The sequence below is a fragment of the Oikopleura dioica genome, chromosome 2 (genome assembly GCF_907165135.1).
Source record: "Oikopleura dioica chromosome 2, OKI2018_I68_1.0, whole genome shotgun sequence".
NCBI classification, from domain to species: domain Eukaryota; kingdom Metazoa; phylum Chordata; class Appendicularia; order Copelata; family Oikopleuridae; genus Oikopleura; species Oikopleura dioica.
The window spans coordinates 4537777-4564162 of NC_137292.1; the positions used below are offsets into that span (position 1 = coordinate 4537777).

Consider the following 26386-nt stretch of genomic DNA (forward strand, 5'->3'; position numbering starts at 1 on the left):
TTATTTTGAACAAATTTCAGTATGAAATTTTGAATATACTAGAAATAGGGGTTCCGATTCGAAGGTAAAATAAGGGTTCAAAATTTGGCCAAAATTTTTGAATTCGAGCGAGCGACTGGCTGAGCGAGATTTCTCAAAAATAGGTTGAGCGAGCGGAGCGACTGAGCAAGCGGCGTTTGAGCGAGATCGGAGCGAAGTCAGAGCAAAATCTGAGCGAAAGTTTGAAGAAGATGTTTCCCGAAAACCACATTTGATATGAGTTGGGTTATTAAAGTATATGTATTTGTTTGAAATATGAGAGTCTGGGACATTCAGACTGAACTTACTTTATTAAAATAAGAGTTCATCAAGAAAAATTATTCCCCGAAGGTCCCATGCTTCCTAATATCCCCTCTCAATTACTGTCAATTTATGGGTTACTGTTGGTGTCTCAAGTCAGCAAAACAAGGTTTCCAATTCGGTCAGCCAATTTTCGTGTGCAAAATTTGATTCTGAAAAAAATGAGTCTAAATGACTACATCTAAATGAACCACAGTTTTTTGCCGCAAACTCGCATGTTATCTCATTAAAATGAGGCTTTTCCAAATTGAATAAATATCAAGGGAGCTGGTATTTGAAAACCACGTGCCAGATAAATCCACAATCTTTATCAATTATTCCCATTTTAGCCGATGATTTTCTTTTCTCCACAGACTTTTGGGGGTGGTTGAACAAGGCTGTGAAAAGGCTTTATTTTTTAATTCTGTAAAAACACTGGGAAATCATGGATCAACTTTTACGGTGAATAATGTATTCTTCAGAAGCAAAGAAAGCTGTATCAAATATGCGTCAAAAACGCACTGGGTTAGATCCAAAATCGCATCGTTTTTCTTATGTTGGCCTACTGTAAATAAATCGCTTGATAAATGTTTTCTTTTGCAATAATTTATTTAAAATAAGCAAACAACGTCTTATTGACGAGCAAAACATGTTTTTCCAGAAAACAAAATCGAATGGGCAAATACACAGGCTTGAATAATTTTCGAATAATTTACAAGTCGAAAAGTCAGAGCTCGATAACATCTCGATACGACGGGTCCGTGTGGATTTTTTTGGATTCTTCGATTGTCGTTTCTGGTTCTTCGTCATCACTCAATGTTCTGATGTATCGAGCTAAAGTTCCATCTACGCGGTCCATGAGAAATCGCTCGAACTCGAGTATGTCTCCTTTTGAAGCTTCATCAAGGACCCTGAATTTTCCTTTAGGGTCGAATCGGGTGAAAACATCGAAGAAACCTTAGCTTCAGAAAACATATAGAATTTCCTAAAACGAGACATAGAGCTTAAGCTTTCTACATTAGGAGTTTTTGACAGTGCGCAGTCCGAGCCTTAGATTAGCCTATACACTCCTGGATCTCGTTAAAATATTAAAACCCCTGACGATGAGCTTATCCCGAAACGATCCGAAATTCAAACTTTCATATTCTTTATCAAAAATGTATATTTTTTCTTCTCATTAATTCTGCGCGCCAGCCAAATGCGTACCTGTAGTATTCAAGACGATCATTGACCTTGATATTGACGTAGGGAAATTCGGCTTTTAGCAAAATCTGATTCATGAGCAATCGCGCCGTCCTCCCATTACCGTCGACAAAGGGATGAATGAATGTAAGCGTGTGATGTGCTAGTGCGCTCTGTCTGATCGGATGCAGCTTTTTGAAGCGATCGGACTGGAGAAAATTGGTAAACTCTTCCATCATTCTTGGGACAGCTTCTGGAGGAGGGGGCGTGAAGGAGCCGACGTACACTTGGTGAGTACGGTACTCGCCTCCGTTGTCAGGATCGCCCGACATGACCCGGCGGTGCATGTTGAGAATGTGGTCTTCTGTGATTGGAAATTCAACAGTTCTAGAATCAGGATTAATTCTATCTTGCAAGGCTCATGGAACATTCTGATTTTTTGCAAGATTAATGACAAAAACAGGCATTTTACCGTCGATAAAACAATCAAATACAGCATTAAGAATACAGTAATGGAAAACTGGCTTTTCGTTCTTACCGATTTACATATCGAATCGCTGCTTCCATTCCAATCACTTCTGCAAGCTCTGTCACATCAGTTCCAATCGGCGCTTTACCGGTAATCAAAACATCTCGAACTTGTTGAAATGTCAGCGTATTCCCCTCGATTGCAATCGTATGATAAACGAATTGGTAGTAATCGTCGTTGAGCGTTTTTGTCAGTTGAAAGTTTTCCTGATGCGAAGAATATTTGTCGAAAAGCAAGTCTTTCGACGAGTCGATGTTTTTGAGTTTTGCTTGATCCACTCGCAGCGCCAGTTCTTTTGTCTTTTCTCGCATGATCAGCGCTAGATCATGGCCAGGATCTTGCTGTAGCGCTCTTGAAATGTATCGATCAGCTTCTGCAGGTTGATTTTGATCGACCTTTACTGTCCCTATTCTGACTAGAATCTCCGGATCCTTCGGATTGATTCTCTGCGCTTGATGAAGAAGTTCTAGGCCTTTTTTGATCTTCTTTTCTTTGATCAATTTGTCTGCTTTTGTGAGAAGAGCGGTTACTTCGGGCGATGAACTTTGTATTTTCTGAGTACTGTCGGAAGATACAGTTGGAGAGGGAATGATTTTCGGAGGCGTTGGTGTTCGGACATCACGTGGGCAAATTTCTTATTTACTGGCTTACAATCATTGAGTATCATTGAGTAATTGATGTTTATAACGAGTCCCAATACATCAATTATTATCGTCATCCCCAGGGCTTTGGTGGAGGAGGTGGTGTTTAGTGTTTAACCAATCAGATGCAGCATGTCGCCGGTGATAGGTACGCTCTGACACTCAACCGCTCAGAACTAGAACTCACCCCTACCAAAGCGCAGCTTACCTTTGCGCATCCCGTAGCATAGTTCTCGAGAAAAAAAAGAACGCTAGAAAAACATGAGAGAAGTTATTTCAATGCACATTGGCCAGGCTGGAGTCCAGATGGGATCCAGTTGCTGGGAGCTTTATTGCTTAGGTAAGATTTTTTCCGAAAACGAAGAAAAAACTTGGTTTTAGAGCACGGAATCGGCGCTGATGGAAAACTCATCGATCCTGACGCAAAAAAAGACGACTCCTTCACCACTTTCTTCAACGCTACCGGAAGTGGCCGACATGTCCCCCGCGCTATCTTCATCGATCTTGAACCCACCGTCGTCGATACCGTGCGACAAGGCAAGTACGGGCAAATGTTCCACCCGGAGCAGATGATTTCTGGAAAAGAAGATGCTGCCAATAACTACGCTCGAGGACACTACACGATCGGAAAAGAGCTCATTGATGGTGTTCTCGATCGCACTCGAAAGCTGGCGGATCAATGCTCTGGTCTCCAGGGCTTTTTGATCTTCCACTCCTTCGGCGGCGGAACTGGCTCTGGTTTCACCTCCCTTCTCATGGAGCGCCTCTCTCTCGATTACGGCAAAAAGGCAAAACTCGAATTTGCGGTCTACCCAGCGCCGCAGATCTCCACAGCTGTTGTTGAACCCTACAACTCCATTCTCACCACTCATACCACTCTTGAGCATTCTGACTGTGCTTTCATGGTCGATAACGAGGCAATTTATGACATTTGCAGGAATAATCTCGGCGTTCAACGACCAAGCTACGAGAATTTGAATCGACTGATTTCTCAAATCGTCAGCTCGATTACTGCTTCCCTTAGGTATGCATTCTACCTCTCGAAAAATTGATCCAACCCTTATTTTCAGATTCGATGGAGCTTTGAACGTCGATCTCAACGAATTCCAAACCAACTTGGTCCCCTACCCCCGAATCCACTTCCCTCTTGCCACTTACGCTCCCATCATTTCCCAATCGAAATCGCAGCACGAAGCCCTCAGTGTGTCTGAAATCACCACTGCTTGCTTCGAGCCAGCAAATCAAATGGTCAAGTGCGATCCTAGACAGGGCAAGTACATGGCTTGTTGCATGCTCTACCGAGGTGATGTTGTGCCTAAGGATGTCAACGCGGCTATTGCTCAAATCAAGGTTCGATTCTAGAGTTACTTCTTTCTGATCATTTCTGTTCTAGACCCGCCGAACCATTCAATTTGTCGACTGGTGCCCAACCGGTTTCAAAGTCGGCATCAATCACCAGCCCCCCTCCAGCGTTGATGGCTCTGACATGGCCTCTGTGAAGCGAGCGGTGTGCATGTTGTCAAACACGACCGCTATCGCCGAAGCTTGGGCCCGACTTGATCACAAGTTCGATCTCATGTACGCCAAGCGAGCCTTCGTCCACTGGTACGTTGGAGAGGGCATGGAAGAAGGCGAGTTTGCTGAGGCTAGAGAAGACATGGCCGCGCTCGAGAAGGATTATGAAGAGGTCGCTCTTGACTCGACTGCTGAGGGGGAAGATGATGAATACTAAGCCTGTAATTTGAGTTTTGGAATAAAGCTCTCTCTCTCTTTGAAAATCTATGATTTTTGTAAGCCGTTCCTTTTTGAAATCGTAAATAAGGCAGAAGCCTTTTCGAAGGGGAATTTCTTTCTTCGTTTTTCATGTCTGTTTTTTCATCTCTCAAAGTCATAAATGACTGGTAAAGAATCAACAATGACATTAAAATTATCACATGCGCTAGAATTTTGTGCTCCATTTAAGTCGATTTTCTCTAACTCTGAACTTGGATTATTTCGAAACAAGATGTTATTGGTTGATTGAATCGGCCAATCAGATTTTCAGCAGATGCGGGTGACGCATGGTGGCGTAGGTGGCCTTTTTGCAGGTAGATAGGCCGTTTTTATGCGATTTTAGGCAGTGGACGGAGTAAAGGTTGCGTTTTTCATGTTTATTGGTGTTTTCTGCAAATAAGTGTTTTGCTTCTGATGAAGGTAAATGTGCAAAATAATAATTTTCTCATTGATTTCGATTCAGCTGTTGATGGTTTCTTCGATCCAGTTTACATACTGTGACACTAGAAAAATATGATCTCTGTGTTCTTTTTTGGAAGTACCTTTTGAATAAGTCCCTGGCCAACTCGGATCCCCACAGTTTTTCGCAAAGGATGAGACGCCGTAAATGACCGGTTTGTTATCCAGGATGCAGATTAGCGAGGCTCCCAAGTCCCCGCCACATGCTATTTGAGGATCTTTGCGGACGAAACTGGCGCAAAAATGGACGTTCCAGGCGAAATTTGACGAAGAAACTTCAGAACGACGGCAATCTCGATCGTTGATGATTTTCACTGAAATTTATAAAGCTAGACACTCCACACATTTCAAAACTTCACATTCCATAAGATTTTATAATCCTCGGGAAAAGTCAAAAATAAATACGAATTCTTTCTCGAGAATCGAAAATTATGGTTTCTTCAAATTTCCTACCTTCAACTTCGCTGGGTGTCCTGCGGCTGTCAGCTTCATTTTCGTCCATGTAACTGCCAAATCCAGCTGTGAAACAAAACTCGCCCGCATTAACATGATTGTCAAAATCAGGCAGACACGCTTGTGTTGTCGACAGCGCTTCTTCGCCAGAAAAGAACATGTTCTTTTCGGAATAAACGAGACACAAGTCATTCTTATCGCCAATATTCGCCTTGACTGGCGAGTAGTCGGGATGGATCGTGAAGTTTGACGACTTTCTCTCCACCTAAATTTCTATTTTCAGTCGTTTTCTTTTGATTAGAACTTACCAAGTCTCGTCCTAGAAAAATTTTCGCCTCGGCTTTTTCCGTATTCAAAATGTCAGTACAGCATTTGCCGCTTGTGAGAATGTAGTTTTCGTGAATAATCGAGCCACCGCATACTCTGTTCTTTTCCACTGTCACGATCTCGTCGATGACGTCATCATATTCATATGCTGCATTTGTCGTTACATTTGCTTCAACGATTTCTAGGAAAAATGGTCAGTTTCTCTCTCTCTTTCTCTTTTTTTTTTCTACCTTGAACAGTCGTTTTGTAAGTTATCTTCACCGCCCAGGACCAAGGCGTATCAATGATATCTCCAGTGCCGTTGCAAGGCGTTAGTCTTCGAGGAATACTCCTAAATGGAATCTCCGTCGTTGTTTGAATCTCGGTCGTTGTCGGCTCAGTTGTTGTGGAAGTCGTCGTCGTTGTTGTTGTTTTTTCGGTACTGTTTGAGTTGTTGGCCGACTCGTTCGAGGGTGAGGTAGAATTTGATTGAGAGCCTACTTTTTTGGATATATTTTATGAGAACAATCATTCTACCTGATGATGAGTCGTTTTGACCGTCAGTGTTTTCATTGATGTTTTCCGGAGCAACACCAGATATGATGGCTGATACCCCGAAATAGACTGCAACGCCGATTCCTCCACCAATAATGAGGACTAAAATGAATTATCCGAATCATCATCTTGGCTAGGAGACAGAGAAATTGTCTATTAGACGGGGATCGAGCCCTGCCAATACGAAAAAGGGTAGCTCTTGTTGATTTTTGAGTCGAAAAATTTTGGTGTCAATCAAACAAATCATCAAATTTACACAAAACACATCAAAACCCAACCCTACCTAGAGCAAAAATAAGCAGAAAAACTTTCCCATTGGCAATTCTTCTTGATCTGTTTCTAGCTTGTGCTCTTTCTCCAGCTGCCGTCTGTTCGTTTCCATTTCTTGTTTCTTGATTTTCACCTTTTTTCTTCGCTCTTCCCTTCTCTTTTAAACTCTCGTCATTTGGCTGCTCTGGCGAGCTAACATGAGGCTGAGCCATTTTGAAAAATTTTTCAAAGAGTAATTTTGTTTATTAAAAACATTCTGAAAAAAGCAGGCGCTTTTCTTGCTGAGTGTGAGGTGCTGAGAGCTAGAACGTGGAGTACAATTGGCGGTGGTGGTGTTTAAGCGAGCTAGCGCGCCCCCAAGCGCTTTTTAATTTATATGCTTAAGATTTTCATAAACCAGAAAGATGATTACGCAGACCTTGCTTTTTGGACAAAAATAACGAAAAAAGTAGTTGAAATAGAAAAGAGATAAGAAGATTGAAATTTTAATTAGCAATTCAGGCTTTTTAGCAAATATCATCTGTGAAATGTTTTTCGTAGTTTGTAGTCATATTCTTGAGGATCAGTCGAGACTTGGAAATGGCGTCTTTTGACGGTCTTGATTGTGATTCATCAGCTGCATTGATGTACCTAATGTTGATCATTATACTATTGATTATTACTTTTCAGTTAGTTAAGTTCTCTTCACTGAAGATGGTCTTTTGACCGAAATCGATCTGCAATAAAATCCCTTACTTCATTTATCAACTTGATGTCATTTACAACAAACATTGTTAAATAACCAATATTATTGTTTTCAGCTTAGAGCTCTAGAATTAATCGTGTTGCTCTTATCATTGCGGGAACTTTAAATCTTTGCCACAAAATAATGGCAACGTAAAACTTACTTTGCCACATCTTCTGTGGAATATCCAAAAATCACGAAGTCGAGATAAAAATGTCGGTACAGTTCTTCAACCGTTTTTCTTGGGATCTTGCTCCAATGAAGCTCATCTTGTCGTCTTTCATGATCTTTTCCAGCACCGTTCGCTCCTTCTTTTCCTTCTTCTAACGAGTACTGCCCTCCTATTTCGAGCTCGCTGAGATTGATAAGCTCTAGAATCTTCGGGATCTCTTCTTTGCTGTTTTCAAGGTGAGTTATCAGCTCGTATTTGATGGCACAAGGAGAACAGAGGTTGAAAATCGTCGTCCAGTGATGATTCATCGCTTTATTTCCTGGATTCGCAGCGACATATTCTGCAAAAGACTCAAAGGAAGTCCGATATCCCTCGGGAACTCGATTCTCCGCCTTCCAAAATGGTCGGCTCGCATTTGCATAGATTTCATATATTTGATTTCTTGAAAGTATTTCTTGCTTATCCCGCCAGCCAGAGTACAATCGCGCGAAAGGATGTCGAACACTCACGACTTTATATTTTCCAGTGACGATATTTTCCAAAGAAAGCTGCTGAGAAGTTGCTTTTCGCAAACTTTCTTGATTGATTCGTGGCATCGTTCCGTAGAGCTCGAAACTGGGCTCGGCAACTTGTGCAGAAAACCTGAGTCAGGCTAAAAGACGCTTTGCGGCTTTGCTTTTTAAATGCCGCTTCCTGACTCAGGTTTTTGACACAGGTTGCCGAGCTCAAAAGCAGAAGGCCTGTCCTTTTCTAAAGATTATTTTACGATCGGACAAGAATTTGACAGAAAAGTTTACCTCTCAACATCATTTTTAGCCTTTCACTTTCATCTTTTCCTTTCGAAACTGAAATATAATGGAAATCGAGGGCTCTTTGCCAATTGGAAGTTCCACACTTTGGGGGTAAACAGATTATCAGGTCCATCGAGTCGGTCAAGTTGAAGACATTTGATCGAAAAAGAAGATTTGTCCTGCAAGTTTTTTTCTGCGAATCTGGCAGAGGTGCAGTTGTATCGTAAATTGTCTGGTGAAGAGAGAATAATTCCTGAAAAGTAGTCGAAGGATTGAGAAGCATGTTGCTGATCAAAGGAAGAATTCGACAAGCTCGATTGAGGATGAGTTTTCTCTTTGCGAAGATTTCCTCGAGATTCTGTTCTTTGTTGATTTTTGCTTCTGGTTTTTCGACATTATATTTTTTGTAAACATTCGCAGCTCTCTGGGGATCGTCTTGATTATCATTTGACGGATTATCGTTCTCTTGAAGCTCTTTCGTCAGATGCCGGAAATTGACCAAAATACTGAGGTGAAGAGTAAGAAGGGATAGCAAAAAGAGAACTAAATAAACGAGCTTTTGATGCTGAAAATCCATTTAAGATTCGTGACAGACATATTTTGAAAAGAGATTTCTCGCTTGTTTACAAAATATTGTCCGGCGAGCAATATAAATTATATTATATTATATAATCCTATCTTCACCGTCTCCAAAAACGACCCGAAGCCTTTGAGAAAGACAGTAGCTTCCGGGAAGCGGGTCGCTATCTTCTCAATCAATGGTTGTTTACTGAAATAACCACGGTAAACAGGTCATCTACGTCATTTGCCTTCCGATAAATTTGGAAAAGCTCAGATTTCCGAATTTTTGACGTTATCTTCTTTCAAAAAGAAACTGACCCGATTCAAGAGGCGTTGGAAATTTCCATCGCTATGAACTTTCTGCTTACGTTCGTTCCATTGTTTGCCAGTACAATACACGCCAAATAATCTTCCTTTGTTTGATTATCCAGATTGACCATATAAATACCACTGAGCGAAGGTCAGTAATCATAATCAGAACTTTCATACTCTGAAAAAAAAACAAAAACCAAAAATGGGAACTATAGACTTTTTGATCGAAAACGAGCTGCTTTTGAATGGCGATGAGATTTCCAATTTTCTTGACCAGAATGAGGTAAACAAGAATCTTTCGATTTACACTATCATTTTTCTGAGATTGAAAACAAAAATGAAATCCGAAAATCCTTCGCCCGATTTTTGGCCATTCAGACCAGAAAAGTCGATGTCGAAAAAGTCCACTTTTCGAGCGAAAAAATGATCAACCTGACCACTTCCATCTCGTCTCTCGCATCCTCGTTTTCTTCAACATGGGAAGACCTTATCAAAGCCCTTCCCTTCGAAAAACTGCAAAGCTTCATCAACCCGAATATCGTTCCGAAAATCGAAGCCATGGAAAATCTGCTCATTAACTTCAAAATCGACGTGGACAAGTTTCTAGAAGAAAAACGAGCCAGCTTCGCACGATTGCACTTCCTCAGCAATCAGGAAGTTTTGAACCTTTTCGCTAATGGAAACGATAGTGAAGCAGTTCAACCCTTTTTCGAGAAGCTTTTCGAAGGAATAGGGAGAGTTGAGTTTGATGAAAACTCACTTATTGTCTCGATGATTTCGAAGCTCGGCGAACGAGTTCCCCTGGCCGACCCGATTTCGATCAAACAAAGTCCAGATCTTTGGCTCGCTGATTTCGAATTTTCAATGAAAAAGACCGTCAACTTGGCTATTCTAAAAGCATACGAATCATTCCCTTCTTTTGAAAACCGCATTGATTGGATAAAAAGCAACCCAGCTCAAGCATCCATCGTCGTCACTCAAATCAAGTATGCCGAAGCCGTCGAGTCCGCAATCGCCAATCAATCCCTTCCTGAAGTTCTTCAAGACATCAACAACCAGCTCTCTGAACTCACCAAGGAGACTCTCAAGGACCTGAATGCAAAGGAGCGCATGACGATTCAGAACATCATCATCATTTCTGTCCACAATCGAGATTTGCTTGCAGAAATGATCGAAAAATCAAACCCGCTTCTTTGGCAATCCCAGCTGCGATTTTACCTTGAATATCAGCAAGTCGTTGTCCGAATGATGACTTCTGAGAACGAGTACGGCAACGAATACCTCGGCAACTACAGTCAACTCGTCATCACTCCGCTCACCGATCGCGCTTACCGAACCATCATCAACGCGAAACAACACTTTTTCGGCGCCGCTCCGCAGGGACCAGCAGGAACAGGAAAAACAGAAACCACCCGTGATCTGGCTAGAGCTCTCGGCAAAAACTGCGTGGTAATCAATTCTTCCGATCAACTCGACGAAAAAAATTGTGCAGAGATTTTCAAGGGAGCCATTGCTAGTGGAAGCTGGGTTTGCTTCGATGAATTCAATAGGATTCACAATGAAGTGCTCGTCAATGTTGGTGAGCAGCTGAAAATGATTAAGGATCATCGAGAAAGGGGAGCGGAAAGAATTGAGGATTTCTGTGGAACGAAAAATGTCAAGGAACGGGTTTACTTATCTTTAAATTTCGAACACCATAATTATAAGAATTTTATTTGTTGGAAGTATTTTGAAGTGCTATTTTGATTGAAAATCAATTAATAAGAGCTCCATCGTATGCTAATGCGGGCGAAAGTTCCATCTAGATATTTAGATTTATTATAATACCACTAAAATACAAAGTGTAGCCAAACCCCTGTAAATTTGAGAAAAACCCGCACAAAAGCTCTGTAAGGACAGTTTCATCGCCGTAACAATGAATCCAGGATACGCGGGAAGAACTGAACTTCCGGACAATCTGAAGCCCTATTTCCGACCAATTTCGATGATGGTGCCAGACTACGCACTCATTGCTGAGATTATGCTGTACTCGTCGGGCTATCAGACTGCTGATGTTCTTGGCAAAAAATTGACGCTGGTGCACAAGTTGTGCTCTGAACAGCTCAGTGCGCAAGATCATTATGATTATGGAATGCGAGCTGTGAAGCATTCAGTAACTCATGCCAAATCCCTAAAGCTTCTCTACCCTGACCTCGATGAAACAACTCTCTTGGCCGACGCTCTTCGATCCCTGCACTTCAGCAAATTGGTTGAAGGGGATTTCCCGCTCTTCGGAAACATCATGAACGACGTCTTTCCCGGCCATCAAGCGCTCGACAGAGACTACGATGAGTTCGAACGGGTCGCTTCTGAAGTCTGCGCGTCTCGAGGTCTCCAAGCCACGGAAGATTTCATCGCGCGCCTTGTCTTGACTTATCGAGCCTTGAGAGATCGCCACGGAATCATGATCATCGGCAAATCAGGCACTGGAAAGACAACTCTTCTTAGCGTCCTCCAAGAAACCCTCTCCTCGCTGAACATGAAAGATCACGTGCAAGACGGCCAGAAAGTGCAAGCAGTCGACAGTGAAATAATTTTCATCAAGACGATGACCTGCACTGAGCTTTATGGATACCTCGATCCGATAAGCAAAAAGTGGAATGAAGGAAAGCTCACGGAAACCTTCAGAAAATTTTCAGAAGAGCAAAATGATGGGCGACAAAAATGGATGATCTTCGACGGACCAGTTGATGCAATCTGGGTAGAAAATCTTAATCAAGTTCTTGATGACAACAAAAAGCTCCCCCTCGCTAATGGAGATGTGATTCCAGCAACTGAGAACATGCGCTTTATTTTCAATGTCCAAGATGTGAAATGCGCTTCGCCAGCGACCATTTCTCGATGTGGGATGATTCAAATGTCCGAACAGTTCGTTGATCCTCTGAAAACGAACATTGGCGATCATACGATTGAGAAAATTTTGAAAAAAGTGAAACAGGAGCAAAAGAATTTGATCTTTGAGTCTCGTTCTCAATTAAAAGAACAGATCATCAACGCCATAGATACAAAAGTGCATGTTTTGACGCCTTCGTCTACTCGAGAACAGATGAAAGAGATCCTCGCTGAATCGGCAGGACCAGATGGAATCGTCATAATCGACAATCTCAATCATCCCTCCAAAGAATGCTATGGAGCTCAACCACCTCTTGAACTTCTTCGAGAGTATCTGGACAATAACATGCCGAAAAGATTCATCGCTTTTTATGATCGCCAGGGTCTAACAACATCGCCGGCTCTTCTCCGTCATTTTGACATCATGGAAGACATCTCAACCATCATCAAACAAGAATATCTAAATCTGGAGAAGTTAAAAGTTAAGCTTAATGAGCAAAGAACCAATTTGAAGGGCGAAATTCTGAAAGCCATCGATATCGACTTCCTGAAAAACAAATCCTTCTTTGCCCAAATGACAGAAGAAGACGAGTTTTACTACTCTTCTTTGATTTTCTCCCTTTGCGTCTTTCACGCAGTCGTCACCGAAAGAGCTAATCATGTTCCTCACGGCTGGAACATCGCTTATGCTTTCAAACAAGAGGATAAGTTTCGAAAAATGTTTTCAGGCCAAAAAATCACTTTTTAACTGTGAGTGCCATCTTCACCGCCGTCTCAAACCGAGTCGAACGGTATATGTATCTCTTGAAAATTCTAGAGTTTCGGGTACTTCCGGTCAAATTTACGAAATTCTAGTTTTCCACTGCCGTTTTTGAAACAGAAATGATACTATGGCATATAGCATGTCAAAATGACCGCTAGGACGTGAGGAGTGTAGGGGTCTCAAAAAACTAGTACTTTTGCAAAGAAAAGTACCTAAAAATAATTATTTTGTGATTTTTTGGCACTAAAAATATCAAATTTCAAGAAATTTTCGATTTAAATGTAGTTTTCATTGTAGATTTATTTATAAGAGATAAAACTTGATTATCCATTTGCTTTCTGCCCGAAAAAATTAATAATTGATATTTTTAGTGCTAAAAATCACAAAATAATTATTTTTAGGTACTTTTCTTTGCAAAAGTACTAGTTTTTTGAGACCCCTACACTCCTCACGTCCTAGCGGTCATTTTGACATGCTATATGCCATAGTATCATTTCTGTTTCAAAAACGGCAGTGGAAAACTAGAATTTCGTAAATTTGACTGGAAGTACCCGAAACTCTAGAATTTTCAAGAGATACATATACCGTTCAACTCGGTTTGAGGCGGCGGTAAAGATGGCACTAACAGTTAAAAAGTGATTTTTTTGGCCTGAAAACATTTTTCGAAACTAATCAGAGGATCTCGTCATTTCCCTTGAACAGCTTGAATCTCTTTCTTTAAATTTCAAGGAAAACAACTTGATCAAACAACTACAACACGTTGAAATGCTTCGATACTTAATCGGCGAGTGCAACTATGGCGGAAGAATCACAGATGATAAAGATCGCCGACTTTGCAATGCGATTCTCGAAGATTTCCTGTTCGCAGATCTCGGGAATTTCAAATTCCAAGTCAGCCGGGACTTCTTTACCGACTTGAATTCTGAACAAAAGGCAAGAGCGCTTGATGAGATTCTCGCTGGAACTTCTGAACTTTCTCTCCTTGGACTGAGTGAAAGTGCCATTCGTGGTCAACCACTTTGCTCTGCTAAAAATATCTTTGAAGGGTTGACTGCATTCGACCATTATCTCAGAAATGTGGAGTTTTCACCTGTTTCCACTGATTCTCCTTTTTCCACATTCGTTGCCAGCGAACAAGAACGATACAAAAAGCTAGTCGAGCGACTTCTCTCCCAGCTTGAAGATTTGGCCAAGGCAGTCAATGGTAAAATTCTCTTCCGCGAGTCTCACAGACGAGCGCTTGCGTCTCTTGCTGCTGGTGAGCTTCCTCAAGATTGGAAAAGGATCAGTTTTGCGAGAAGCGCGGAAAACAAAAATTTTGAAGATTTTCTCGGTGATTTGAAGGACCGAATTGAGTTCATCAACAACTGGGCGGAAAAGGGAGAGCTCAAGAGCTACGACTTGTCGAAAATGTTCTTTCAACAGGTTTTTTTATCTTCTTTTATGTTTTTTATAAGGATTTTTAGGCATTCTTCACCGCAGTTTTGCAAACTTTTGCGCGCGCCAAATCAGTGTCGATTGACGAAGTCGGTTTCGATTTCCAAATGCTGACTCCATACGAACCAAAGGAAGGTGTCATGGTCTCTGGGCTTTTCGTCGTTGGAGCAAGCTTTGATATTGGAAAACAGCATCTCATCCTCAACAACGGTAGGGAAAACCATTCAAACCTCATTTTTATTTATTGATTTAGGATCTATCTTCAACTTTCCCGAAATCTGGCTCAAACCCGTCCTCAAATCAGATCTTCCAAAAGACGGCTCATTTTATGACTGCCCAGTGTACAAGACTCCAGAGCGAAAAGGAGTTCTTTCAACAACCGGACACTCTATCAACTTCTTGATGATGATGCGCATCCCGATTCCAGCTGATGAAAACGCTTCATCTTTTGTCAAACGAGGCGTTGCGCTGCTCTGCTCAAAGAATTAATTCTTCAATGATGGCTCTTTCAAAATCTATCTTTTCACTAAAATCTGTCAATTTTTATCAAAATAGATATTGATAGCGCTGATTATAAATCTTTGACTGCTTATTTTTGACTCAGAACTGAAAATCATTCGATGATTCTTATTCTAATTATTTATTTCAAATCATCAGGTTAATTTTCGCTTAGCAGCATAATGATTGTGTCCTCGGCATCTTCATTGCAGGCAGAAAAAGCACGCCTAACTTTTTCCTCTTCGAATCCCATCTCAATCATATTTTATCATTATTAAATGATAATATTATTACCGCCATAATTTGATCAATAAGAATATCTGCTTCAGTTTTGCTTGAGTCTCCTTTGCTAACTGATCTATCCTTTGCTACGATCCACGATGGATCCTGAGTTCGTCCAGTTAAAGTGATTGAATAGGCCTGAGGAAGAAGATACCACTTTTCTTCTTTCATCTTTGTTTGTGAAATCTTCTCATTGACCAGCGCAAAGAACTCTCCATTTGGCCCGTAGTAGATAAAATCATTGTAGCATTTGCAACAATCACTTGCAGTTTCAAATGAAGCGTAATATTGTCGTTTGGCAGGAATTCGGATTTGAAAAGAAGAATGAGAGACGAGAGTGTTTTGAAGAACGTATTCGAAGTTTTCTATTCGGTCAAGCACCATTTGATGGAAAATCATATTTCCATCGCACTTGAGATAGGCGCCGGTAACTGTCAGAGGACGAGCAGGGCTCGGCAATCTGAGTTGAAAACCTGAGTCAGGGGCTAGAAGATCTGTAATGGATAGCCGCATAGCGGCTTTTTGAGAACGAAAAATTTCGCTATCTGAAATAGTAATTTTGCGAAGCCGCTTTGATGAGAGATCTTTCAGACCCTGACTCAGGTTTTTTACACAGGCTGCCGAGCCCAAAGGACGAGTGAATACATATTTTTCGTGAAGAAGAACTTATGAATAAAGTAATATTTAATTTAACCTTCAAAAACCTCTTTGAAAATCAAAATCTGCGTTGAGATTGCCATCATTGATGATGTCCCATCCACTTTTATTCAGGTAAGTTTCCTGTTTGAGTCTTCGAAAAAGCATGTCTATATCATTCAATTGAAATTCTTGCTCATCTTTTATTGGATTGAGATTGAATCCAGCCAAGCTTCGAGGATAAACAACCATCGTAAGAATTGTGAGAATGACTTCGATTGTGAAGCATGTATCGAGTTTAACAGTTTCACAATTTAAATCGTTTTTGATTGCCCATCGAAGTAAAACAGCGGCTGAAATTGGAACGCAGAGATTGCTTTCTTTTTGATCGAGAATATTTTTCGTCAAATTTTTGAAATCACAATTGACGTGTCTTGAAAATGTTTGCTTCATATCAGCCATCGCGTAAGATTTTGTTAAATTGGGATCATCGAGAGAAACATGAGGGACATCTTTGAGGGAAACAATTTTCGATACTTTTTGAATTTCCTCGATGGTTAGCTTCAAATATTCGTCTTTGACTTTTTGATCAGCTTTAAAAGGACGCGTCATCGATAGCCATTCAGCATTACAGCTCTTGGGGTTTTTTAGTAAGAAGTTTTTCTCCAAATTAAAATGTGCTCGATCATGATTCATAGTCTTACCTTTAGTTTTCGCTGGATGACATCTTTTTCAACATTTACGATTGGATTAAATTGAAGACTCCACGCAGATTTCCAGTCACAAATTATATAAGCGACTAGCTTGAAATTATCTGAATGCCCTTTTGGGCATAGCTGATTTGCTGTCGAAAAAGCAGCAGAGCCAGCAACTAAAACGAAAAAAAAGAGCTAAGCAACTTATAAACTTACGTAAACTTCTAAGATTTTGGTATTTGCTTCCTCTTCTACTGTATCCCATTTCTTGGTTGCTTTTTCTTCCGCAATAGTCAATCGCAATTCCGAAATCAATCCACTTTGCTTTGCCATTTTTAAGAAGAATATTTTCTAGTTTCATATCATAATCAGAGTTGCAAATTTGTTGAGCTGAGTGAGCTGAGCTGGGAAGAAGTCGCTCAGCTCAGCTCAGTTATTTTCGAAAATGATCTGATCTGCTCAACTCAGCTCAGCTCAGACAATTATCACTCAGCTCAGCTCAATAATTTTCGAACATGATCAGTTCTCCTCAGCTCAGGCCAGCTAAGACAAGTATCACTCAGCTCAGCTCAGCTCAATTATTTTAAAACAATTAAACTTCTTAAAAACAGTGAAAAACAGCTCAGTTTAGCTCACCCAGCTCAGCTCAGCTCTAATTAGGGTCTGCTTAGCTCAGCTCAGCTCAACTTCCTAAAAAAGGTCTGCTCAGCTCAATGAGCTGCAAAAAAGGCCAGCTCAGCTCAGAGAGCCTTCACGCAGCTCAGCTCAGCAAAAATAAACCAAAATTTGCAACTCTGATCATAATGAGTAATTCCAATTTTCTCCATATAGTGCTTTCCCTTTTCGACTCCTATTGCAATTTTCTTCCTTTCTTCAAGACTGAGATCTTCTGCCTTGAGTCTGCTTCTTAAATCGCTCTCGCATTTTTCCATGATTGTTATCCAACCGAGGCAGTCTGTTTTCCCAACATCTTCTTTTAAAAAAATCTCCACATTGCAAAAATGTTTAATAATATTTTCATGAAAAGGAATAGCGGAATCTTCATTTGTTTCTTTGTTTTCCGCGACGTCATAATCTAAATTATAAAAATAAAAAAAGCAAGATATTGTCAAAATACCAGAAGAAAGATGAACGTCAAAAACAATCTCATCCATTTTTGACGTAAAAAGTGCAGGATCAAAACATTGAGCTCGAACAGCAACTTTCAATTCTCCAAAGATTTCTTCGAAAACAATAGCCTCTCCTCCAGCTGCGATGACTTTTTTCTCCAAAGAAGAATCGACCGTCCATTTTCCATGTTCTTCTTTAAGTTGCGATCGTTGAATGGGTTTGCCTTCGAGACCAGGATTGCGGTCGAGAATTTTCTGTTGAAAATCAGTTATTCGCCAAATATCGATATGATCCGGTGTGTTTTTCAAGACATCCTCATTGGAAACTTCTCCCCATCCCTTCTCAAAAACAACTTTGCTAAAATCGCCACAAAGGGGATTCGTCTCGAAGTCTACTCTCATTACGGATAAAATAAGCCTGTCCAAATCATCTCTACTCGTTGTTCTCTTCAGCTTCTGTTTGAGAACTCCCAACCATTTCTCAACAGCATCTCTTGTCAATTCTTTAGGGTGGCTCGGTATTTTCATTTTTATGAAAAAAAATAAAAATTTTTATCCACGGCTTTCAGACTATAATTGCCATTGACTTTCTTATTGACTTTTTTGATGGTGTGCACACTTACTTTTACACAAAGATCCTATTTGATAAGCAAATATACCGCCAAGGAAAAATATAAAGAATAAACTCAGTCTCGTATATAAATTATATTGTATAATATAGCGTATATTTGACTACCGATAAAAGAAGGGGGCTGCCTTGGACCAGAGCCCGAATGAGCGACACCGTGTGAGCGTATTTCGCTTTTTCACTCAGGCGGAGGACCCCGCCTGCTGGAAAACTTCCCTTATATGAGAAGAAATATCTTATCGAAATCTTGGATTTTTTTATTTTTTTCCTTCTTTATGAGCTGGTTTTCATGCTCCAAATGCTAAAACTAACCATACCAAGTTCATCTGGTAACTTATAAAATCTGTGCGCAGGCGGTTGTGCCCAACTCTCCAGGGAATCGGCTGCCTACTCATAGGTCGTTCGCCGCCTCCTCCAGTCGATCTCGATTTTCCTCCTTTTTCTCGCTTCTTCTAAAATCCAAGCATTTCCCCGTCGCATTACGACTAGTATAAAACAAAAGAGAGAGAAAGAAGAAATAAAGAAGAATTTCTTAACGGCCAAAAAAGCAGAAATCAAGGATGAGTTCTGTGAAAGTGGCCGTTAGGGTTCGACCCTTTAATAAAAGGGAATTGGACAATAAGGTAGATATTAAAATAAATAAAAATCTAATTGACATTTACGGCCGATCAATCTTGAAATAATTGCAAGTTTATTTTTTAAATTGACAATTTAGGCAAACTATTGAGGAAAAATCATAATTTTAGGGGTCCAAGAGGGCGCCTAAAAATATATCAATTCTCGGTTGCCGATTGAAAAATCTCGAATTCCTAAAAATTTTAATCGCAAGAATAAAGTGAGTCTCCATCAAATTTCAGGCCGAAAACATCATTCAAATGTCCGACAAAACCACCGCCATCCAGAATCCAAAATGTCCCGACGACTTAAAATCATTTTCATACGACTATTCCTACAACTCCCATGATCCAAAATCGTCTGACTTTGCCGACCAGGAAAGGCTTTTCTCGAAACCGAAGACGGTGATCGATTTGTATGGCTATGTTTTAAAAAACATGTCAGACTTGGAAAATTGCTTGATGCTCTGCAGATGGGGCGAAATCAATAAAACAGATTTAATATTTATTTCGCGCGTACCAGGCCCTATAAATGGATCATTATTGCTTTTTGTGGCGAAAAATTTTTTATATAATCATTTCTCTAGATTTAAAGTTCAGAAACCAGAATTAGGGTTTGGTTAATTTATTTGAGAAAATTCTATTATCGTCGTTGACGAAGTTTCATTTTAAATTATTTTCAAAACTGCAACTCGTAGTAGCTCAAAACTGCCGCTTTGCGCCGCCTAGCGCCGCTCAGTGCCGCCCAATTTTGCAGATATCTAAGATTTCGGCCCTCATTGAAGAATTTTTTTGTTTTCTTATCGTCACTCTTATTCTCGTATATTAAATAGTCTTATCATCAGAAAATGAACAACAAATTATTAAGGTTGTGACTAATAGTCTTTGTACCATCAGAAAATAATCAACAAATAATTAAGGGTGTCTCGTAGTTTGTACCGGGCCGGGCGGCGCATTCCAGTACCCCAAATTTCTTTATCAATATGACTGTATATTTAATGCTCTATTCTGAAAAGCCCTGAAAAGGAAAAAGTTTACCGCGATTTGGGAGACGAAATGACCGCTCATTCTTTCAACGGCTACAATGTGTGCATCTTTGCTTACGGCCAGACTGGCAGCGGAAAGAGTTACACAATGATGGGCACTCGCAGCGACCCGGGACTGATTCCAAAACTGTGCAATGAATTGTTCACGCGGATAACAAGTAATGCTCAGTCAGTGAACTTCTCCGTCGAAGTAAGCTACATGGAGATTTATTGCGAGCGCGTGCGGGATTTGTTGAATCCCAGCTCTGCGAATAAAGCTCTTCGCGTGAGGGAGCATCCGATAATGGGGCCCTACGTGGAAGGTCTGTCAAAACTCGCGGTCAAGGACTACACCGACGTCGCTCAAATCATGGACGATGGCAATAAAACTCGAACTGTCGCGGCGACGAATATGAACGCCACTTCTTCCCGCTCTCACGCCGTCTTCTCCCTCATCTTCTCCCAGCGATCTCCAGACGATCCGAAGAAAATCAACAAGGTTTCGAAAATCTCTCTCGTCGATTTGGCCGGATCAGAGCGCGCCAACTCTACCGGCGCTTCCGGAACTCGACTGAAAGAGGGAGCAAATATCAATCAGTCGCTGACCACTCTTGGCAAGGTCATTTCCGCACTTGCTGAGGCGCCACCAGATGTTCAAGGATCGACGAAGCGGAGAAAGAAGGAGTTCGTCCCGTATCGCGATTCTGTCCTAACTTGGTTGCTGAAAGAATCTCTCGGTGGAAATTCAAAAACTGCCATGATTGCGGCGGTTTCTCCAGCAGACATCAACTACGAAGAGACTTTATCAACCCTTCGTTATGCTGATCGAGCAAAGAGAATTCGCTGCCATGCCGTAGTCAATGAAGATCCAAATGCAAAACTTGTCCGAGAGCTGCGAGCGGAAGTGGAAAGATTAAAAACTCTTCTTGTTCAGGCAAATCCGGAAATAATGAATCCACCTGATGAAGAGGACCCCGCGCCAAAGAGTTCTAGAGCCGAAGCCATGATTGAATCAGGCCCTGATGGCGCAGAAGATGAGCGAGAAAAGACCCTCCAAGATCTGCAAGAATCCGCGCCGAAGAAATCAACGAGCCAATTGGAGATGTTTCTGGCTACTGAAAAGGCGGCAGAGCGTCGTGGCTCGGCGACACAAACGAGTCCCCAGGGAACAGGCGAGACGCAGGTTAAAAGTTCGCTGAGTTGTGCTGAGGAAGAAGGAACCACCTCGTCACCGGATTTGGAGACTATTAAATCGATCGCGGCGGGAATCGATACCATTACTCTGGCAAAACGGTCTAGACATGCTTCTGTCGTAGATGGTTCAGATGCTGATCAGCAGGCTCAGACAATCAAGGTCCTAAAGCAACTAGAAGAGTCGGAAAACTTGATTAATGAGCTGTCAGAGCCGTGGGAGGTCAAATTGAAACGATCGGAAGAATTGAGGTCTCAGCGAATGGCGATATTGAAAGAAATGGGCGTCGCGCTTAGAGACGACACTAGTGTTTCCGGCGTCTTTTCACCTAAAAGCATTCCTCATCTAGTAAATCTCAATGAAGATCCATTCATGTCCGAGTGTTTGTTGTACTATCTCAAGGTCAATGCAGTGACCTACGTTGGCACAGCTACCCTTCCTGCTGATATTGTTCTTTCCGGCACTGGAATCACCTCCAGACATGCTGTTTTTGAATACGTTTTGAAAGACGGACATGGTGAAGTTTTTCTGTCAAGTTGTCCGGAAGCGAATACTTTCGTGAACGGGCGACTTTTGGAAGGTCGAATGAAGCTAAAAACCGGCTCTAGAATCATTTTCGGCGCTGCTCACGTCTTTCGCTTCGTCCATCCGACGGCGGAGAATTGTGATGAAAGCTTTGTCGATGATCTCCCGCCGGATGAGCCCGATAACCTGGCAGAAGTCGACTGGGAATACGCGACGAAGGAAATCATGGATCAATGGGGAATCGACCTGAAGGCGGAAAAGATGGAGATGCACATGAAACTTCAAGAAGCACACAGTAAGCTTGAGGAAGAGCAGGAGCGCGCCGCCATTGCACTAGAAATTCAACGAGAAGAGTACGAGAAGAAAATCAAATCGCTTGAATTTCAAGTGAACATTGCCCTTTCTGAAGCTCGTGGAGTTCTTGGGTGGACGCCGAGGCAGATAAGATTGGCAAAGTACTCCTGGGACAAGTGGCGAAAATATCAGTTTACGTCGCTGAGGGATCAGATTTGGGGACACGCTGTTCTCATCAAAGGTTTGTTCGTCTTGTAGTCAAGGGGTAAGATGAGTTCTAGAGGCTAATGCGATTGCGGCGGAGTTGAATAAACAAGTTGAATTCCAGTTCTCGCTTTTACGTGATGGACTCTACACGCCTATTCCCGTAAGGATGATCAATATTTCATGGATCTTTCAATCCTATTTTAGAGTGACATCACCACTCCGAATCCAGGTCAATCAGTTCTTGTGGTCGAAGTTCGCGACAAGTTACACGGAGCACTTCATTACTGGAGCCTCGAAAAACTTCAGGTGCCATCATTGTCAAAAAATCTTAGGTAACCAAGATCAGGTGCGACTTGACGGAATGCGAAAAATGTACGAACTCGCTTCTGAACCAAATGCTGCGAACAAAGAGCCGAACTTTCCAACCAACTCTAGAAAAAGCTCCATCGCAAGTGATGTTAGCATGCCAGTCACTCCTAAACGAGGTGAGAACTCTTGAAGCAGCAAAATTTCAAAGAATCTAGTTCTGGAACCAATCGTAAATCCAATGCACCAGTTGCATCCTGACGATGGATCCCTTGAACGACCACAGTGGCTGAGATTGGTAGGAAGATTGAAATCAGCTTCGATGAGCTGCTTGAGTGAAGCTGGAGGGCGGCTTATGTCTCCGAGGTAAAAAATTACGAGAACCATAAGTAATATTTAAAAAATATATATCTGTATTTTTTCAATCAAGAGCTTACTGATTATCATATTAAGCCAAATGTCATGAACATCGTAACCCTAACCCACCAAAAACACCACCTAAAGATTTTCAACCCCTTGTATTTTTTTCAGTCGAATATCTTCCTACGGAAAATAGTCAAACAAGAAGTCTCTTAGAGATGTAGGGTTAAGACATCATCCGTAGAAGTTAGTTAATGAATATTTTCTGAGTTTAAAAAGAGTTGGGAAGGAAAATTAATTTAAGTTCTCCGATCTCGCCCCATGTACCAATGTCACCACAAATCGACATGGCGAACAGTGCAACTGGAATGGAAACTGCACTTTTCAGCCTCCTTTCATCATCAGGTACCAATTCCTTGCTCAATCCCAAATTATCCCTCAATTCCTCAGATGCTTTTTACGATCGAACTCCGTGGTTCAACCCTATTGGCCGAGGATCTCAGCCCCTTTATCACTTGATTCCGTCGGTTCAGGATCAAGAAGAAATGGTCAGCTTCCAACATCGAGTCCGTATAATTTCTGGTCATGGGGAGCTCAAGGCAAGTCCTCATTGTTTTCCTGGACTAATTATTTCTGTAGGGTGCCGTGTTGATTAAAACCGAGAGTTTGCCAAAAGCTGAAATCGCCAACGTCGGCTGCATAATTCTCCTTGGTGACGAGGCTCTTTCCGATGATGGAGCAGAATGGTCTCCAGATAATGGCTCAACTTTCAGCGGAGAGGAAGAGCTGAAATTTCCGATCGGTGAGCGGGTGATTGAAGGCTGCAGTTCTCCGGAAGGCCAAGCAGCGCTCTATGAAGAAGATGACGACAACACTACAGTTTGGGGGCTCCGATTGACGATTGAAACGCTCGATTTGTTACAAGAGGAGTATTCTGATGCTTTCTGTCAGTTTACCATTTTCGGCCGATGCGAAGAAAGCTGGTCTACGGAACCAATACCAATAACAGGTTTGGAGATATTCAGACTGGGGGCTTAGATCTTACCAATTAAAGCTGGTTCTGCAACTGCAAACGCGACCTGGGAACTGGCAGTGCGCGCTGGTTCGGATCTTATTCGAGCTCTTCGAACAACTTCCATCGTTCTTGAAGTCTTTGGGCACTCCAGCGGATCGTCCATTCCGCCATTCCCGCATAGATTTACAGATCCGGATCCTGCAATCTCATTTTTACCCGCTTTCTCGAAGCCAGTTCCTGTTAGCTCTCTTTATGGCCCGGGAGGGATCAATCAAGGTGGTCAAACTCACAGGTACTTTTTTATGAATAAACTTGAACTCCAATAAATGAAACTTCCAGCCGACACGATATTCTTGCTTGGTTCGAGCTTTTGGAGCTGGACGTATCTGGCGATTACAAAGCAGTCCCAGTTGAACATGGTCCAGAACGATCCAGAGGAATGTTTTTGCTCCACCATGGTGTTCAAAGAAAAGGTAGGCTATTCAAGGGATGGTGTATTTTAACATTATTCAGTGGCACTGACAATCACTCACGAATCCTCCGCGCATCTTCGCTGGGCAGAAGTTTGCGAGGTCGTTGTTGGTCGAGTTCGAGCCAGGGAAGATGGACAAAGTGGAATGGGCGACATGCCTCTTTCGCTTCCTGTGACGACTAGTATGTGCTCTCAATTTGGTGGTGATCGAACTTGCTACAGGAATGGTTCTCATCGTTAAATGTTTTCAAGCTTATTTTTTCGATCGATTGAAAACCCAGGAAAAAGGGTCGAGGCTGTTTGGGACTCGTCGTTACATAATTCGGATTTGTTGAATCGACCTGGTGGACAGATTTGGCTCACGATCTCCGCCTATGTCGATCTTCAACAGTGCACTCAGCCTGTCTGTATTTCCCGCGATGTCTGTGTTCAAGTTTTCCCACGTGACGCGCGACTTGGACAATGCAGATCGCTACGCCAGGTAAATTGGCAACAAAAAGAATAATTGATTATCGAGTCTTTTTTTAGCTTCTGTCGCCTAGAAATGGCATCCCTGCTCCAAGTACAGACGCAAATCGAATCTCGAGCATCTTCGAAATTTCCCTCCGTTACCAAAATCTATCTCCTCGCTCCTCAAGACCCATTCTTGACACAGCGAGTCAGTATGTCAAGGGCGAGGAATATTTAACGAGGTCAGTCAATACCTTTTTGCTGATAAGGCTGAACGCTGATCTAGTTGGCGGCCGAAATGGGACGGGCTCATTTTGGAACATCAGAATCTTTTGAGAAGGCTTCAGCATTTACAGGACTTGGAGAAGATCAGACACTGGCTACATGCGAATGATGTGGATTATCCGGTTTCGCAGCGGGGGATGTTTGGGCCTACCTGTAAGTGTCCATTTAACTGCTTCTCTGAAAGTTTTGGGCATCAGATTCTTTACCAAAAACGTCAATTAAGGTCAACCCGGAACATTTGAACCCTTCCAAGCCGACCAAGAACTCGACGAAGACAGCTACACCCGAGAAGAAACCGCCACACTGAAGAAAGCCCTCGGATTAATGTTCCACAAGTTCCCATCTGTCTTCGTCCAGAACTCGTATTTCGCGACGTCTAGCAATTGCCAATCGAATGGAGGTAAAGGTGCTTGAGCGGATTTGTCTTAATTTGTATAATTAAAAAGACGGAGATTCAGGTCTGGCAAGCGTCGACTCGTTGCTGTCGAATTCGCCTAGTCTGTCCTCGATGAGATCGCGAGCGTCGGATTTTACTTCAATGTCTTGTCTTACTATTCCGCTTGATGAGGTATATGATGAGGCATTAAAAATGCGTCTAATGCTTTATTTCTCCAGCCCTTGGATCCTCCTCTGAGCTCTCCAGGAGTCGGCCCAAGCACTTCCTCAAACAACGTCTCAAACCAAACTCGCCAGATGATCCCCTGCGTCGAATCCGTGGTCATGAATCCCGTCATCTCGCGGCGCGGCTATCTCCTCGTCCTGGAACAGGGCTCCTCGCACTGGACACGGCGATTTGTCGTTGTCAGAAGGCCGTACTTGTTGTTCTACCGATCGGCACGTGACCCTGTCGAACGATCAGTCATTAATTTATCTACCGCCGTGGTCGAGTACTCAGCCGATAAACAGGTAAACACACTAATCAATACAATAAGGCTTAATTAGCTTATGAAAATTTCAGGACGTTTTCCGAACGCCGTATATTTTTGCTGTTTCGACTCAAGCTAGGGCTCTTTTATTGGCAGCAGGGTCAGAAGCTGAGGCTAATGGATGGTTGTATGCTTTTAATCCACTTCTAGGTATGAAAGTAGAGACCGTAAATCGGATTTTTTGGTGACAGTAAGAATTTTTTTTCTAAATTATTTCCTCGAGAATTACATCCTAAACTCAGTCGTTCTACTTAGGGCTATACCATGATCTTATTTATTAGCTGCAAGTAAAAAATACTACGAAATGGGCCACTCGTCAAGACTTGCTGAAAAGTGATGTTCTTCTGAAAAATCGAGTTCAATATAAATTGCGCCTTTTCTGTCCTGTGAATATACACTTTGAATATAACTGTATTTGTCATAAGTCTGCTTTTATTTAAACTTTATTATTTCAAGAATTTTATTATTGATGCCATGAGAATAAATATTTTGCACTCATTTACCTTTGTAATGAATCAACTAAATATCTAGGAATCTGAATAAGTGAAATAGGTTTATCATTGAATGAAATCCTTTAAAAAATCCATTTTTGAAAAAATTCCATGGTCTTATGGTGTCCAGAAGAAAAAAGAGGCTCGAACTTTGAATTGATATTTCTGAATGGAAAAATAACATTTGAAAATATACCCCGTCGGTCGTCGATCACGTGTCCACCTGAGTCTCTCTCTCTCTTGTCTAGTAAACTCAACG

General features: G+C 41.8%; 7 protein-coding genes across 7 annotated transcripts; 3 read left to right on the forward strand and 4 right to left on the reverse strand.

The window, feature by feature from the left end:
• Positions 1 to 1045: 1045 nt before the first annotated feature.
• LOC145697777 (protein adenylyltransferase Fic-like) lies at positions 1046 to 2888 on the reverse strand. The gene is made up of 4 exons (XM_081774988.1): positions 2879 to 2888; positions 2039 to 2663; positions 1525 to 1887; positions 1046 to 1229 (listed from the first exon to the last, which is right to left on the reverse strand). Exons 1-4 carry the CDS (start codon positions 2886 to 2888, stop codon positions 1046 to 1048), a joined length of 1182 nt encoding a protein of 393 aa, XP_081631114.1.
• On the forward strand, positions 2853 to 4421 carry LOC145698670 (tubulin alpha chain-like). Its single transcript, XM_081775886.1, has 4 exons — positions 2853 to 3010; positions 3052 to 3694; positions 3741 to 4020; positions 4064 to 4421. The coding sequence occupies exons 1-4, from the start codon at positions 2932 to 2934 to the stop codon at positions 4400 to 4402; spliced, it is 1341 nt and encodes a 446-aa protein (XP_081632012.1). The 5' UTR covers positions 2853 to 2931; the 3' UTR covers positions 4403 to 4421.
• A 386-nt stretch (positions 4422 to 4807) lies between these two features.
• LOC145697502 (uncharacterized) lies at positions 4808 to 6778 on the reverse strand. The gene is made up of 7 exons (XM_081774715.1): positions 6500 to 6778; positions 6199 to 6318; positions 5913 to 6158; positions 5664 to 5863; positions 5356 to 5620; positions 4986 to 5216; positions 4808 to 4946 (listed from the first exon to the last, which is right to left on the reverse strand). Exons 1-7 carry the CDS (start codon positions 6696 to 6698, stop codon positions 4903 to 4905), a joined length of 1305 nt encoding a protein of 434 aa, XP_081630841.1. The 5' UTR covers positions 6699 to 6778; the 3' UTR covers positions 4808 to 4902.
• A 6582-nt stretch (positions 6779 to 13360) lies between these two features.
• LOC145697450 (dynein axonemal heavy chain 12-like) lies at positions 13361 to 14693 on the forward strand. The gene is made up of 3 exons (XM_081774657.1): positions 13361 to 14105; positions 14147 to 14327; positions 14371 to 14693. Exons 1-3 carry the CDS (start codon positions 13446 to 13448, stop codon positions 14604 to 14606), a joined length of 1077 nt encoding a protein of 358 aa, XP_081630783.1. The 5' UTR covers positions 13361 to 13445; the 3' UTR covers positions 14607 to 14693.
• Positions 14694 to 14751: 58 nt separating this feature from the next.
• On the reverse strand, positions 14752 to 16589 carry LOC145697778 (uncharacterized). The gene is made up of 6 exons (XM_081774989.1): positions 16445 to 16589; positions 16238 to 16404; positions 15602 to 16169; positions 15512 to 15562; positions 14910 to 15442; positions 14752 to 14868 (listed from the first exon to the last, which is right to left on the reverse strand). Exons 1-6 carry the CDS (start codon positions 16587 to 16589, stop codon positions 14776 to 14778), a joined length of 1557 nt encoding a protein of 518 aa, XP_081631115.1. The 3' UTR covers positions 14752 to 14775.
• Positions 16590 to 16968: 379 nt separating this feature from the next.
• Positions 16969 to 17824, reverse strand: LOC145697779 (uncharacterized). Its single transcript, XM_081774990.1, has 2 exons — positions 17346 to 17824; positions 16969 to 17303 (listed from the first exon to the last, which is right to left on the reverse strand). The coding sequence occupies exons 1-2, from the start codon at positions 17737 to 17739 to the stop codon at positions 16969 to 16971; spliced, it is 729 nt and encodes a 242-aa protein (XP_081631116.1). The 5' UTR covers positions 17740 to 17824.
• A 623-nt stretch (positions 17825 to 18447) lies between these two features.
• Positions 18448 to 26136, forward strand: LOC145697780 (kinesin-like protein KIF1A). Its single transcript, XM_081774991.1, is given in 20 exon segments — positions 18448 to 18588; positions 18823 to 18984; positions 19606 to 21856; positions 21897 to 21982; positions 22027 to 22128; positions 22169 to 22307; positions 22347 to 22494; positions 22793 to 22893; positions 22939 to 23087; positions 23128 to 23497; positions 23543 to 23795; positions 23843 to 23976; positions 24017 to 24456; positions 24504 to 24667; positions 24712 to 24863; positions 24934 to 25116; positions 25157 to 25278; positions 25326 to 25616; positions 25669 to 25786; positions 25918 to 26136. Coding segments are annotated over 20 exon segments (5484 nt in total). The 5' UTR covers positions 18448 to 18525; the 3' UTR covers positions 25974 to 26136.
• Positions 26137 to 26386: the final 250 nt, after the last annotated feature.